At 43.7% G+C, this 15,233-nt stretch overlaps 2 protein-coding genes across 2 annotated transcripts in view; both read left to right on the forward strand.

The window, feature by feature from the left end:
- Positions 1 to 4,341, forward strand: part of LOC308147506 (protein NLRC3-like) — an 8,648-nt gene extending 4,307 nt beyond the window's left edge. The window contains exons 5-8 of the mRNA XM_080519701.1: positions 974 to 1,052; positions 1,363 to 1,570; positions 1,942 to 3,745; positions 3,826 to 4,341. Of these exons, the coding sequence (XP_080375827.1) occupies positions 974 to 1,052; positions 1,363 to 1,570; positions 1,942 to 3,745; positions 3,826 to 4,006 (2,272 nt within the window). The 3' untranslated portion in view covers positions 4,007 to 4,341. The remainder of the gene's footprint in view (positions 1 to 973; positions 1,053 to 1,362; positions 1,571 to 1,941; positions 3,746 to 3,825) is intronic.
- The window catches only part of LOC308147500 (uncharacterized protein), a 1,504,609-nt gene that overhangs the window by 674,957 nt on the left and 814,419 nt on the right, over positions 1 to 15,233 (forward strand). The window contains 2 exon segments of the mRNA XM_080519675.1: positions 5,822 to 6,004; positions 7,666 to 7,848. Of these exon segments, the coding sequence (XP_080375801.1) occupies positions 5,822 to 6,004; positions 7,666 to 7,848 (366 nt within the window).

Here is a 15,233-nt window from a genome sequence, read left to right on the forward strand (position 1 = left end):
TCACATGAGGAGAACCTCTTTATCACTGCTGAGTTTGATCAATCTGAAGTAGAACCAGGATTTGATGTCCTGTAGATCGTCACTGATGGAGGAGGGTGGAGGGTGGAGTTGGTTTGGTGGAGACGTAGAGCTGAGTGTCGTCTGCATAGCAAAGAAACTTCATGATGTATTTATGAGAAATATGACAAGTGGAGGAGATGGACAATGAAGAAGGTGGGACCAAGTACAGAGCCCTGAGGAACACCAAAGGAGAGGGGGATGGGTGGATGTCAAAGATTTCAACTGAAGAACTTCAATTTTAAAGTTCCTCGACCAGAATCCACATGGAAAAATATCCAGTTTCAGTTGTTGATGTTCGTCTCACATATGTTGTTCATACATTTCTGGATATAATTCATCATGACACTCACACAAACACATCATTCCAGCATAGACACTTCAAGGAACTTACCAGTTTGTCGACCGCTTGCTGATGAACCATCAGTTTCACAACATTTAAGAATTTTCTCCTGGCTTGAATCTTCTTTCTCTGAGAAAGTCTGTCCTTTTATTTTGGGCTGAATCAGTCCAATGTTGATCATTTTGCTGGAGCTTCTGCGACATCATCTTTGATATCCCAGAAACCCATGAGGCAGATTTCCCAAGATGACATCAGTTAGGAAACATGAACTCAGTTTCATGGATACAAATGCTGGTTTGTTTGTAAACATCAATGTTGGTGTGATCGATTTGGGAAACTGCAGGTTGGAAAAGAGTGCAAATGAGTGTTGATGGTCTTGTTTTGGTGTTTTTGGTTGATTCTCTCTGCAGAAGGGATGTTTTATGAGAAGTAGAGTTTAAAGATGTTTTCAGGTAGAGGGACTTTAAATGTGCAGCAGGAAGTGCTGATGAGGGCTGAGAATCAGTGTTTGTGTCAGGATTCATCATCACACCACACAGCAGCTTTAACTAACATGTCAACATGTTTCTGCAGCGTGAGCCAGCAGAGCTCCCAGGTTCTCCGTGGTGGCTCCGCCCCTCAGCAGCAAACACATCTGGACTCCATATTTATGGTGAGAACAAGTGTCCATTCAACACTTTACTGTCACATCATGAGACAGAAGAAGCTGTTGTGACTTCCAGCTGAAACATGAAACAGACACTCAGCTTATTAGATCCATTCAGGTCCAAAGTGAAACAGTCCAACCTTCATCCAGCTTCCAGTCTTCACTGATGCTTGAAGCTGTTTCTGCTGGATCCCACATGAAGTGTGATTTGGCTTCACATGTTGTCCATCCTGCTCTCTGCACTGGATTTACACTCACATCTCAATCTGGCTTCAGTTTCAGCTCAAAGTCAACTCCACATGTTTCTCTGTTCCAGCTGCTGGAGGACAACATGGTGACTTTCATGAAGAAGGAGCTGAAGAAGATGCAGAAGCTCCTGAGTCCAGATTACCCAGCATGCTCAGGGAGTGAGAGGGAGGATGAGGATGAAGAGCAGAGGAGCAGCAGAGAGTCATTTCTGAGGATCACACTGGACTTCCTGAGGAGGATGAAGCAGGAGGAGCTGGCTCAGCGTCTGTGGAGCAGTAAGAGGATTTGATCTCATTTCACAGGATGGAGATGAAACCTGAAATGTTCTCAGCTGGAGCAGAAAGCAGTCAGAAACAGAGTCCGTCCAGAGAACAGAGGTCATTTCCAGGTCAGACACAGAAAGTGTGAAACAGGCAGGAAGTCCAAAACAAGCAGCAGAGTCCAAAAGCAGAGACGAGGAGACACAAAGAGAGTTCCTGAACTCTGCTGTTCATGTGATGCAAACATGTGCATCAGACCAGAGGCTGTTTGGTCTCCACTGAGGAGCTGATGGAGCTGATGGAGGAGAAACATCTCCACTAACACACTGTCATCTTCACATTCAATGTCAAACACACTCAACTCATTCATGGTTTCTTCTTTTCAGGAACTGCTACTGGAGTCTGCCAACAGAAGGTGAAATGTGCCCTGAAGAAGAGGTTCCAGGTTGTGTTTGAGGGGGTCTCTAAAGCAGGAGAGCCCACCCTCCTGAAGCAGATCTACACAGAGCTCCACATCACAGAGGGAGGGACTGCAGAGGTCAATGAGGAACATGAGGTCAGACAGATTGAAGCAGCATCCAGGAGAGCAGACAGAGCAGAAACCAGCATCAGACCAGGAGACCTCTTTAAAGCCTCACCTGGAAGATGTCCACCAATCAGAACAGTGCTGACAAAGGGAGTGGCTGGCATTGGGAAAACAGTCCTGACACACAAGTTCACTGTGGACTGGGCTGAAGACCAAAGCAACCAGGACGTCCACTTCACATTCCCATTCACCTTCAGAGAGCTGAATGTGCTGAAGGACAGGAAGTTCAGCTTGGTGGGACTTGTTCATCACTTCTTCACTCAAACCAAAGAAGCAGGACTCTGCAGCTTTGAAGACCTCCAGGTGGTCTTCATCTTTGACGGTCTGGATGAGTGTCGCCTCCCTCTGGACTTCCAGCACACTGAGATCCTGACTGATGTGACAGAGTCCACCTCAGTGGATGTGCTGCTGACAAACCTCATCAGGGGGAAACTGCTTCCCTCTGCTCGCCTCTGGATCACCACACGACCTGCAGCAGCCAATCACATCCCTCCTGACTGTGTCGGCATGGTGACGGAGGTCCGAGGGTTCACTGAGCCACAGAAGGAGGAGTACTTCAGGAGGAGGTTCAGAGAGGAGCAGCAGGCCAGCAGGATCATCTCCCACATCAAGACCTCACGAAGCCTCCACATCATGTGCCACATCCCAGTCTTCTGCTGGATCACTGCTACAGTTCTGGAGGAGGTGTTGAAGAGCAGAGAGGGAGGAGAGCTGCCCAAGACCATGACTCAGATGTACATCCACCACCTGGTGGTCCAGGCCAAAGTCAAGAAGGTCAAGTATGATGGAGGAGCTGCCACAGATCCACACTGGAGTCCAGAGAGCAGGGAGATGATGGAGTCTCTGGGAAAACTGGCTTTTGAGGAGCTGCAGAAAGGAAACCTGATCTTCTATGAACCCGACCTGACAGAGTGTGGCATCGATCTCAGAGCAGCCTCAGTGTACTCAGGAATGTTCACACAGGTCTTTAGAGAGGAGCAAGGCCTGTACCAGGACAAGGTCTTCTGCTTCATCCATCTGAGCCTTCAGGAGTTTCTGGCTGCTCTTCATGTCCATCAGACCTTCATCAAGTCTGGAATCAACCTCCTGGATGAACAACAACAAACCTCCCGGTGGTCAAAAGTGTTGAAGGAGGAAGTTGATCTCCAGCATCTCCATCAGAGAGCAGTGGACGAGGCCTTGAAGAGTCCAAATGGACACCTGGACTTGTTCCTCCGCTTCCTCCTGGGTCTTTCACTGCAGACCAATCAGAGTCTCCTCCGAGGTCTGCTGACACAGACAGGAAGTAGCTCACAGACCAATCAGGAAACAGTCCAGTACATCAAGGAGAAGCTGAGTGAGAGTGTGTCTACAGAGAGAAGCATCAATCTGTTCCACTGTCTGAATGAACTGAACGACGGTTCTCTGGTGGAGGAGATCCAACAGTCCCTGAGATCAGGACGTCTGTCCACTGGTAGACTGTCTCCTGCTCAGTGGTCAGCTCTGGTCTTCATCTTACTGTCATCAGAAGAAGATCTGAAGGAGTTTAACCTGATTAAATACTGTGCTTCAGAGAAGACTCTTCTGAAGCTGCTGCCAGTGGTCAAAGCCTCCAACAAAGCTGTGTACGTGGTTCAGGAACAAAGATGTAGAACTGAGTCCATCACAAACATTGAACTGGTTTTCATTGTTGGTTCTTCTTCAGGTTGAGCAGATGTGGTCTGTCAGAGAGAAGCTGTGGAGCTCTGTCCTCAGTCCTCAGCTCTCAGTCCTCCAGTCTGACACATCTGGACCTGAGTCACAACAACCTGCAGGATTCAGGAGTGAAGCAGCTGTGTGCTGGCCTGGAGAGTCCTCACTGTAAACTGGAGTCTCTCAGGTTCTGACATCATTGATCATTAATATCCACCACTCTCTGTTCTCCTGCTCACATCTCTAGAACATCAGTAGAACATGTCAGTAGAACACTGCAGCCTCTAGATAGTTTCTCCTCTATTAATCAGGAAGTAAAACAACAAAGTCAAGTTTCCAGGGTAAGTTCAGGTGTAGAGCAGCAGCTTTACTTCCTCCACTCACTGTGTTTGTGACGCTCCATGTCACAGAGTTCTGCCTCAGACTCTGACACGACACGACTGCCACACCACTCCTTTAAAAAGTAATTTAGTTACTATACTGATTACCTTTATGTGATTGTTTGTAATAGTAACTCAGTTAGATTACAAGTCACTTTTTAGTTACTTTCCCCCACTGTCTCAAAATAAAAAGGGCAACTGGTTTTTCTAAAAACTCAGTTCTGATCACTGCCTGGCCTCCTGCTGATACATATTTAACCTTTGACCTTCATTCTCTGTTCTATTTATATCTGGCTCACTTTTATTATCACATTTTTACTATTACTGATATTTATTTACCCGGTGATGGAGTTGTAGTCTGTTGTTGATCTATTTATATATTTATATATTTATAGATTTGCACTATTTGACCTTTTAATTATCCCGTCGGGGACAAATAAAGTCTTTCATTGATTGATTGAAAAAGAAAAAAATACAAAAAGAGTTCAACATCTCTGCAGTTGTTATTGTTGCAATGAGTGAAGCATCATATCGGGGTGATTATTGTGCATGACGGAGAAAGCTCTGATGACTCCGCCCACGACGCGGTCGTACGATTGTAATGGAAAACAACCGAGGCTGAGTCGAGTAGAGGCAAGGCGAGAAAGGCTGAGTAGGAACTAGTGGAAAAGCATCATTTATGACAAGTAACTGGGAATCAGAATATATAGACAACAATGTCAATAAATCTAAGAAAAGCAGAATTATTAAGAAATATTAAACTATTAATGAAAAAACACAATAAAAAGATCAATTGCTCAAAGAAGGATTAAATAAATTCTGTCAAAAAGAAAAATACAAGATACAGAGAATCTATAAAACACAAAACTAAAGAAGTTCCAAATAAATATGTGAAATACAAAAATAAATAAACTCCTACTGAGAGAATGTTTATAAATAAATGAGGAAAATAAATACAGTGAAATATAAGGAAACAAGAACAATCCCATTAAACACACATGGAATATATTAAAGAGTGTAAAGAGAAACACACAGAGACTTATCATTAGTAAGGAAGAAATCATAGAAATGAATAATAAATATAAAACCAAAACTTGTGATTGAGACTAAATGGACATGAAAACAGTCAAGAGGGTGAGAGTTTATCTCCAAACCACTGGCACACATCTGGAACCTTTGTCTTTCCAAACTGGACAATTTCCTCACTAAATGACTCAAATCAAGCTGAAGCACAAAACTAGAAACAAAGAAGATTTAACAAAGTACAGGCCAATATCTCTGCTCCCACAGTTCTGGAGTAAACAACCCAACAAACACCTAAATAATGAAAAACTATCCAGTCAATACCTTCAACCTTTGACCTTTATAAAAACCTCTGAAGCTTTTTTCTACTGTGGAATAACAGTCACTTAAATTCACAGGACTTACAGTCGTGCTGCCAGAGACTTCAGACGTCCTTTTGTCCACTAATTCATCAATCTTCCAGTGAAACTCATCAAAAGTCCAAAGCAGCTCTTCTGCCACTTGCTCTGACTTCCAGGGGCAATAAAATCCATCTCCTTCTTCACTCTCAATGACTTCAACATCACACTTTGTCCTCTAATCTCACTTCTTTCTCTCTTTATTCAGGTTGTGGGGCTGCAGTTTGTCAGAGATCAGCTGTTCTTCTCTGGCCTCAGCTCTGAAGTCCAACCCCTCCCTCCTGAAACATCTGAAACATCTGGACCTGGGTTGGAACCAGCTGCAGGATTCAGGAGTTGAGCAGCTGTGTGGTCTTCTGGAGAGTCCACTCTGTGGTCTGGAGACTCTGGGGTCAGACTCCATGTTTGAGTTTGTGTGCAGTGAAAGTTGTGTTCCACTAAAGGTCAGACATCAGGCTGATATGAGATGATCCACACTGAGGATCTCCATGAGAAACTGAGACTTTAGTCCTGTGACTGTGGCAGAGCCGTGTGGAGCTCCACATTTCAAAGCTTGGTAGAAGAACAAGGTGCTGCACTGGACAATTCACTGTCCAGCTCTGACAGGCTCCATGTTCACCTTCAGCTTTCAAAGCAGGCTGATCTCTCCTGGATGAAGAGTCACTGATCTCCCAGCTGGAGCTCCAAACTCTCACTCACTCTGCCATTGTTGCCCCCCTGACCCAGTGTGTGTCATGGAGGGTGACATTAAATCCTGTAGCAGGAAACAAAGAGGCAGACAGGTTGAGCTGGCGTTTGTCTCGGCTGCAGGATTTAATATGCAGCTGCCTCTGTGCAGCTTTGAGGCTCCTCCAATCAGTGGCGCCGCCAGGATTCAATACCATAGTCCACACAGACCCCCCCTCCCCCCAGCGTCTGCGTTGTGAGCGCCGGGGGGGGATTTTCCGTTCTGTGCACAGAGAAGATGGTGGTTGGCGAGCCCCGGGGGTGTGTACAGAAACACAGAGGAAAACAGCCCAGCAACACATTCTGCTGACGGCTCACCAGGAAGAGACAAAAGCAAACACCCCTTCAAAATAAATGTTCACACCTTCAAATAAACTGTAGGTGCAGTACGTACAGGACTCCGCCTGGGGGCTCCACTGCCTTCAATCACTATGCGCCCCCTGCTGGCCTTTTAGAGTAACACACTATTGCTGCTGCCTGGAAAGTCCAACTCTGTTTGAACCTTTTAGACTCTATGTGAGACACAGGAAGATCAAATATATCTATAGGAGTGTCTAGTTTTAATCACAGTGGACTTATTTAATTCATTGTTTTCACCCTGAACTGTAATTTAGTCCTATTAACATCTTTTAAATACACTTTAAATTGCTGCAGCGTTTTGTCCTCCTTTACACAAACTGGACTTGTTGTCTTGATGTCCAGTAAGCTTGGCTGTTGACTTGTCCTCCCACTGGACACTGCTTCTGTTTGCTGTCACATCAATTCAGCTCTCCAGAAGAACAAAGATCACATCAGTGACAATAATAAGCTCCTTCTTCTTTCACTTCCTCGGGGCTCCAACCTTCTTCAGAAGAAGAAATGAACAACAAGGATCAGTGTGATCAGTCTCTTCTGAATATGATCAGCTGCTCATTTCAGCTCATGTAGCAGCCCAGCTCTCTAAAGTATTATTGTCTGAATTGAATTAGAGGAGCTGTGACTTAAAGGCTGGGGGGGTCGGGTTGGTGAGCAGCTAGTTACCACCAAGGTTTACCAGTAGGGGGCGACACTCAAATGACCCTTCTTATTAGAAGACCATGAGAAATATTCACACAGTTACTTAAAGGACCTTTAAAAAGCAAACAAATATTTATTTACAGTAAATCACACACTACAAATTAAAGGCTTTTTGTAAATGAACTGTGGAGTTAAACAAGTATTTTAGAATGAATTTATCTCAAACTAAACAACCCAACAAACACCTAAATAATGAAAAACTTCTTCACTCTCAATGACTTCAACATCACACTTTGTCCTCTAATCTCACTTATTTCTCTCTTTATTCAGGTTGATTGACTGCAGTTTGTCAGAGATCAGCTGTTCTTCTGTGGCCTCAGCTCTGAAGTCCAACCCCTCCCTCCTGAAACATCTGAAACATCTGGACCTGAGTGGGAACCAGCTGCAGGATTCAGGAGTTGAGCAGCTGTGTGGTTTTCTGGAGAGTCCACTCTGTAGTCTGGAGACTCTGAGGTCAGTTGACTGTCTGTTACTGTTGTAGAAGGAGGAATGTTAGTGATGTGAGACTCTGGTCCTGCAGTGAGAGATGGACTGAGCTCAGCAGCTTCTTACTGATGTGTGTGGACATGAGGAGGAGTGTGAAGGTTGTGCTGACATGAGGATGATGAGTGTGATGATGAAGATCCACAACAACAGAACAGCTCATTGATCAGGACTCAGTAATGAGGAGCTGCTCATTTCTCCATCAACACATCTGATTGGTTCTCCTCATTCATTCTCATGCTTTCTCTCTTTATTCAGGTTGAGGGGCTGCAGGTTGTCAAAGATCAGCTGTTCTTCTGTGGCCTCAGCTCTGAAGTCCAACCCCTCCCACCTGAAGGAGCTCAACCTGGGTTTGAACAACCTTCAGGATCCAGATGTGGAGCAGCTGGTTGGTCTTCAGAAGAGTCCAGACTGCAGCCTACAGACTCTCAGGTCAGTAGATGTTGGAGTGAGTCCCTGCTGCTTCCAGCAGGTTTCTACTAAACACAGTTAGTGTGAGAACAAAGATCCAGTGTTGGACGTCTCAGTGAGGCTGTGAGAGGACAACGCTGAGCAGCTTCAGGATTGGACAGCAGAGGACACAGTCAGCCAATCAGAGGAGCCACAGGCTGGTTGTGTTGGTCTGACAGTGGTGGTCCTTCATGAGCTCTGAGCTGCTGCTGTGGACAGGACTGAAGTCCTGGCTGCTCCTCAGAGACTGTCCTCATGTCCTCTGACCTCTGTCCTCTGACCTCTCTTCTCTCTGCAGGTGGAGGTGGAGCTAGACCAGAGAGGACGCTGTGTGTCCTGAAGGTCCACTGAGGACAGCAGAGCTTCATCCAGCAGTGAGCGACAGAGGAACCACCAGAAGATCTGCTGAGTGTCGGTGGTGCAGTGTGAAGAGCTGAGAGAGTCCAGCATCGAACCAGAGTTCCTCCTCCTCCTGCTCCTCCTGCTCCTCCTCCTCCTCTTCCTCCTCCTCCTCCTGCTCCTCCACCTCCTCCTCCTGCTCTTCCTCCTCCTCCTCCTCCTGCTCTTCCTCCTCCTCCTCCTCCTCCTCCTCCTCCTCCTCCTCCTCCTCCTCCTCCTCCTCCTCCTCCTCCTCCTCCTCCTCCTGCTCCTCCTCCTCCTCTTCCTCCTCCTGCTCTTCCTCCTCCTCCTCCTCCTCCTCCTCCTCCTCCTCCTGCTCCTCCTCCTCCTCTTCCTCCTCCTGCTCTTCCTCCTCCTCCTCCTCCTCCTCCTCCTCCTCCTCCTCCTCCTCCTCCTCCTCCTCCTCCTCCTCCTCCTCTTCCTGCTCCTGCTCCTCCTCCTCCTCTTACCCCTCTTCCTCCTCCTCCTCCTCCTCCTCCTCCTCCTCCTCCTCCTCCTCCTCTTCATGTGTTGGTTCATTGGAAGCTGTAGAGATGTTTTGTTGTTAGTCTAAATTCTTTGTTGAGGTTTGAATCCCGTTCCTTCATGTTGGACCTTAACAAGTGTCCTTCAGAGGACAATGAGACTCTGGAACCTTCAAAGAGGGACCTGGTGTGTGTGGGACTTTTCCAGCTTGTGTAAAGTGGAGCAGGAGCTGGTCAACACTCCATCAAGCTGTTCTCCACCTTCACCTCCATCACCTGAGGACGTGTCCACAGCACAGAGAGTGGACAGAGCATGGACAGAGACCGTTGGTGTTCCAGTCACGTCTCATTGTGTCTTGGTCTTGACATGGAGGAACCTGGGTCATGGAGGAATTGACAGGACAGGATCATGGTGCAGTTTGCTGAAAACTAATTGATTAGAGTTTTTAGGAAATGTTCTGCCTGTACAGTAATATACAGTAATATAACGTACTGCGTGATTTAAGTGTGTAATTGTGAAAGATGTTGATGTTGTCGATGATCACGTCAATATGGACCACAGACAGTACAGTGTACACTGTTTTTAATAAATGAACATAAGCTGCACCCACCAGATTTAAAAAGAATATATATTTTTGTACATATACAGTACAAACACTTGTCTATCAGTACATGTGTCCACGTTGTAACAGGGCTTGAATTTCACTGTGGGATTGCAGGTTTTTTCTTCTTCTTTTTTAAAAATAAACAAGTTTTAAACACTGCTTCCATGGTGGGTGACGGACTGGACTGGAGGGAAAGAGAGGGAGGGAGGGAGGGCAAGTGAATTACTGCAAAAATACACAAACACTGAGGGTTTCATCTCAGGTCATAAAGTATTTGCTGGTTGTGATTGTGAGGAGAGGATTGGTCAGCCTGGAGCGCAGCCACGGAGTTCAGAGTTACGTGATGCACCTGAACGCATCATCCATGTATCTTTGACATGAAGCTCATTTACCTTTAAAAATCCATAAATTAGCATCATTGTTTAAGCCGCTGAGTTTAAAGAGTGTGAAAAAAGTAGCAGCTGATAGTCCAGACATTACGAAAGGTTCCGCTACGCGACATTTGGTAGAACAAAGTCGAGGCCAATTACATTTGCAGCATCATCTTATCAAAACCAATCATGATGCCTGCTCTATCTTTCAACTTCCAATCAAATGTCCCCACGAGCAAATTGCAGTCCCGGATAAGCTTTCGTTCAACCAATCAGGAGACAGTGTCTTCAACGACCAATCATGGAGCTGCGGGGAGTGACGTCATCAGAACCAATCATGGTGTCGGCTCTGTCTTTGAAGATCCTTGCTGCTCCTTCCTACCTGCAGGTATTTTTCCGTGGATATCAACATAGAAGGTAAGACTTGTTACCGTAATCAAATGAAAAGGCACTAGCAACTTGTTGCTAACTGCTGCTAGCGAGGCTTCCCTCCTGGTGCAGCTGTCGTTAAAGATTGTTTGTCCCGGTGTATGAATAACCCTGAAACTTGTATGATCATGTCCCAAATATATATATATATATATATATATATATATATATATATATATATATATATATATATATATATATATATATATATATATATACTTTATTCTAAAGTTGCAACTATTCCTCATTTACTAACTGTTAGTAAATGAGGAATAGTCGCAACTTTAGAATAACGTCCTAATAATGTATATAAAGTATTAACTGATACTTAACTAATATATTAACTCACACTTTACAGACCAGTGATTAATAGTTTGTTAACCATCTACTAATAATAATATACTTTGTGGAACAGCAAAATATCACATTATTGTCCCTCAGCCTTGTTCCACCCACTGGCTTTTGTGTGTGCTGTATTTACCCCCCCCCCCCCCCCAAAAAAAAATAAAAAAACACAAGTGAAATTGTTATCAATAAAAAAGTTGTGTTTAATGTTTTGAACAAAAACAATAAACAATATAGAAAATAGAACAATATACAACAATATAGAACAATATAGAACAAAATACAATATAGCCCTTCTAGGTTATATAATATAGGACACTTAATCTCCAAACATTGCAGCAATGTCATGGATTCTCCGTCCTAAAGGCCCTTTGCGATGCTTACGGACAAGCCACTCATGCCATTCAATAACTTTGAGATGGTCTAGCAGTGACTCCTCTGTACGACTCCCCCTGAGTCTCCACACATTGTCCTTGACCGTTCTCCAGGCCCTCTCTATATGCTGGGTACGTCGACATAGGACACACTGTGATTGACAGTGAAATGGGTGTAGCCAAGCTGAGGTAGAGCATTTCTATAAGCCCGCCACTCATCACTTCTTATTGTAGATCCCACTTTAACATGGTGAGCGATCAGTGGCACCAGATCTCTCCTTCCTCTTCTCTCAACTCTGCGAAGAACAGGCTTTGCATGTCTTCTCCCTCTCTTGTCCACACCGAGCATCCCCAACACCCACTTCTTCCTCTTCCAGCCACCAGCCATTCGTCCCCGTCCGTACTGTTGAAAACAAAAAACATAGCCGTTATTGTGCTTTAGACAAAATGAATAATCATAGTCATTCAATGCTAATTTGCAGTGCTATTTCAATCAAATTGCTTGCCTTTCTTTTGTGCCTGAAGTGGCTCTCATCAATGGTCACAAACTGCTGCCGTCCCCCAATGCGCTGGCCTCTTGCTTGTTGACGTCTGTCCATCGCAGTAGGACACACATCTGGTAGCTTCTGGGCCGTCTTGGACAGGGTTGCTGAGCTCGCAGGAATGTCATCATTGATCATATCCACTTGACGTCGACGCAGGCCTTGTGCAAATCTGATAGAATAAGGAAAATAATTAGTATACCACAGTTATTTTGATGGTTTTGGTTTGGTTTGGTTTATAGCGTACCTGAACACAAAGTGCATCCAGTTGAAGAGGGAGACCTTTGACTTGCTGAATATAGATTTATGTCTAATTGACCTTTTCATTTTCCTCCCTCTGTGGTTGTGGTGTTTACAAACCCTGAAGATACATACAAATCAAAATAAGAATGACACAGGGAGGCCAAGGTAGTGGCTAGAGCACTGATTTTCTAACATTCTAACATCATTTTCATTTTAATTGTGGACCAAAACAATCACTGTCAGGGTGTAGGGTGAGGTCCCCTTTAAGAGTGGGCGGGCCATAGGTCTGGGCTGTCAGCACCTCACCTGTGGCCACTTCTTGTAATCACCCTGCCCTATATATGTCCTGTCTGTGTGTTTGTTCAGTGTTGGTTTGTTTGTTATCGATGTCCTGTCCGTCCGGTCCAGTGTTAGTCGTCCATGTCTCGTCCGGTCTGTCCAGTCATTGGAGTCAAGTCTGCTGTGCTCCTCACGTCAAGGAGCAACCTGTGAATCATCGTTCTGTGCTGTCATTATAATAAAAGACTTGATTGAACCCAGCCTGTCTCCAGAGTCCTGCACTTGGGTCCTGTCCGTATCCGTGACAATCACGCCATTTCATGCAACAAAAATAAACTTACCATGCATAGTCGTCCACACAAATGGATTCCTTTAACTTTATCTTGTGTTTGCATTTTTGGCATTGCATCCGTCTTAGAAGCTTTTTCTCCTGCAGCCATTTGATCATTTCTCTGTGTCTTCTTTTAGATTTAGTTCTGCTTTCAACAAGCTCTCTTCTCTCAGTGGCTAAACCAGGCATTATTTGACGATATATGAAGTTTAGGGCCTACCTATTTGTTTTATTTGATCTCTGTTCTTTTCACGCACATTAACAATCATCCAGAGTTTCTCTAACTGGCTCCCACCAGATAACATGCTTGAATTGTACCAGGGGGCGACGGGGTGAAACAAACCAATCACAATTGGATTTACGTGTTGGAGGAGGAGCGATCCGGCCTCGTCCATCATATTGGTTGGTTATCAACTTGTCAATCACCTCATCTTACCACTTAACGTTGACCAGCGACAACCTAGACAGACACGCCCCCTTCTCTCACGAGCAAGTTCGTTATTGGATGATCAGATTCTGATCATTATCGAAGCTCACATTCGCATTGATTTCAGAAAATGAACACCCGGTGGTTTAAAAAGTCATAAACCAGTGTTCCCAGCGGAAGTGGTGATGCGCAAAATGCCGAAATGAATCCAGGTACTTAGGGAGAAAGAGAAAAAAAGTCAACAGCAGGTAGAAGTAAAAGGAAAACTACACCTGTGGACCATGTGCACATGAACAACAACGGTAAGCAACATTGTGTGTTATCTTTTCATTAGAACTATATGATTAGGATAACACAGGTTGATAGTTCTACTGCATCATCCAACCGGTTTGGCAAGTTGCCCACTGACTAATTTGCGCGCGTGTGCATGTTTACCAGAAAAGAGAAGATTTATGAGTTGTAAGACCTGTTGTAGACCTACAACTAGTATAACTGTTATTTTCTGAGGTGTGTGTGTGTGAGCGTGTGTGTGAGCGCGCACACATTCTGTACCTATCCACCCATATATTTGCCAGCTGCTCATTGTTTTATTTGACCTTCACCTGGCTTATAATCACTTTTTTTTAATGTTCTGTCCTCTCATTTCAGATACTGAGGCAACTCTAGCTCCAACAGCTTTTTAAATATTAAGAAGCACATCTTCTTAAGAAGAAGCACACTGCCACACATCAGTGACCTGACCAAGGAGAAATCCTCCTCCTCCAACAACCTGGTCAAAGTAGTGGCGGTGCACAAATCACCTTTTTTTCTCCAAAGCCTGACCTGCAGATCCCGATTTTTTTAACAGAGAACACAATGTTCCAATCAGATTTTATTGTGAAACATTGAACAACACCTGTGAAAAAAATGCAGACTTGTTGTTTTAACTGCACATGAAGTGGTTATCTCAAATATAAAATAAAAGTTTAGGACATTGCTGTTCAAAACACTAAATTGTATCATGTAAAAGCGCTTTGGGTGTTCAATGATGAGAATGTGCTATACAAGCACAGTCCATCTACAAATTAACATTTAATACATGTTCAATGCTATTGATAAGAATGTATGAGTTGACTTTATGTATTTTCTGTTTTTCTGAATCAGGTGTGTTGGAAGAAGGAAACATGTAAAACATGCAGCAGAGTTTATTCTGCTTAGCACACAAAGTGCTATATAGTTGTATGTTGTTTGTGTTTCGAAACATTAAACACATCTGTGTTATTGATAACAATTTCACTTGTGGTGTTTGTTGGGTTTTTTTGGAGGGGGGGTAAATACAGCACACACAAAAGCCAGTGGGTGGAACAAGGCTGAGGTACAATAATGTGATATTTTGCTGTTCCACAAAATATATTATTATTGGTAGATGGTTAACAAACTATTAATAACTGGTCTGTAAAGTGTGAGTTAATATATTAGTTAAGTATCAGTTAATACTTTATATACATTATTAGGACGTTATTCTAAAGTTGCAACTATTCCTCATTTACTAACTGTTAGTAAATGAGGAATAGTTGCAACTTTAGAATAACATGCTAATAATGTATATAAAGTATTAACTGAAACTTAACGAGTCATTAGTAAGTAGTTTACTAATGGCTTATTCATGATTTATTACTAGTTTATAAGGTATAGTTATTAATCATTAACATACAGTTAACATGTAATTTATAAATTGTTCACTAAATGCTTGTAAATTATCTATTACCAATCTATAAGGCACAGTTATAAATCCTTATTAAATTGTTAGCAAATATTCAACAAGCAATGTATAACTCATTAACAAATGGCTATTAATGGTTTATTAACTACTTATAACGGATAGTTATTATAAAGTGTTACCGAAAGCTTTTCTATCAAACCAACACTGTCAAAAAGTACAAAAACACACTGGATACTTGGACATAGTACCACTATTATTGAGAGGTTGGTTCTACTTTTTGAAATGGTGGATTATATAATTCCTGACCTCATAAGAGGCTTGTTGAAGTGGTGTGTGTGTGTGTGTGTGTGTGTGTGTGTGTGTGTGTGTGTGTGTGTGTGTGTGTGTGTGTTGG

Source organism: Blennius ocellaris, assembly GCF_963422515.1.
Source record: "Blennius ocellaris genome assembly, chromosome: 24".
In the NCBI taxonomy this organism is placed as follows: domain Eukaryota; kingdom Metazoa; phylum Chordata; class Actinopteri; order Blenniiformes; family Blenniidae; genus Blennius; species Blennius ocellaris.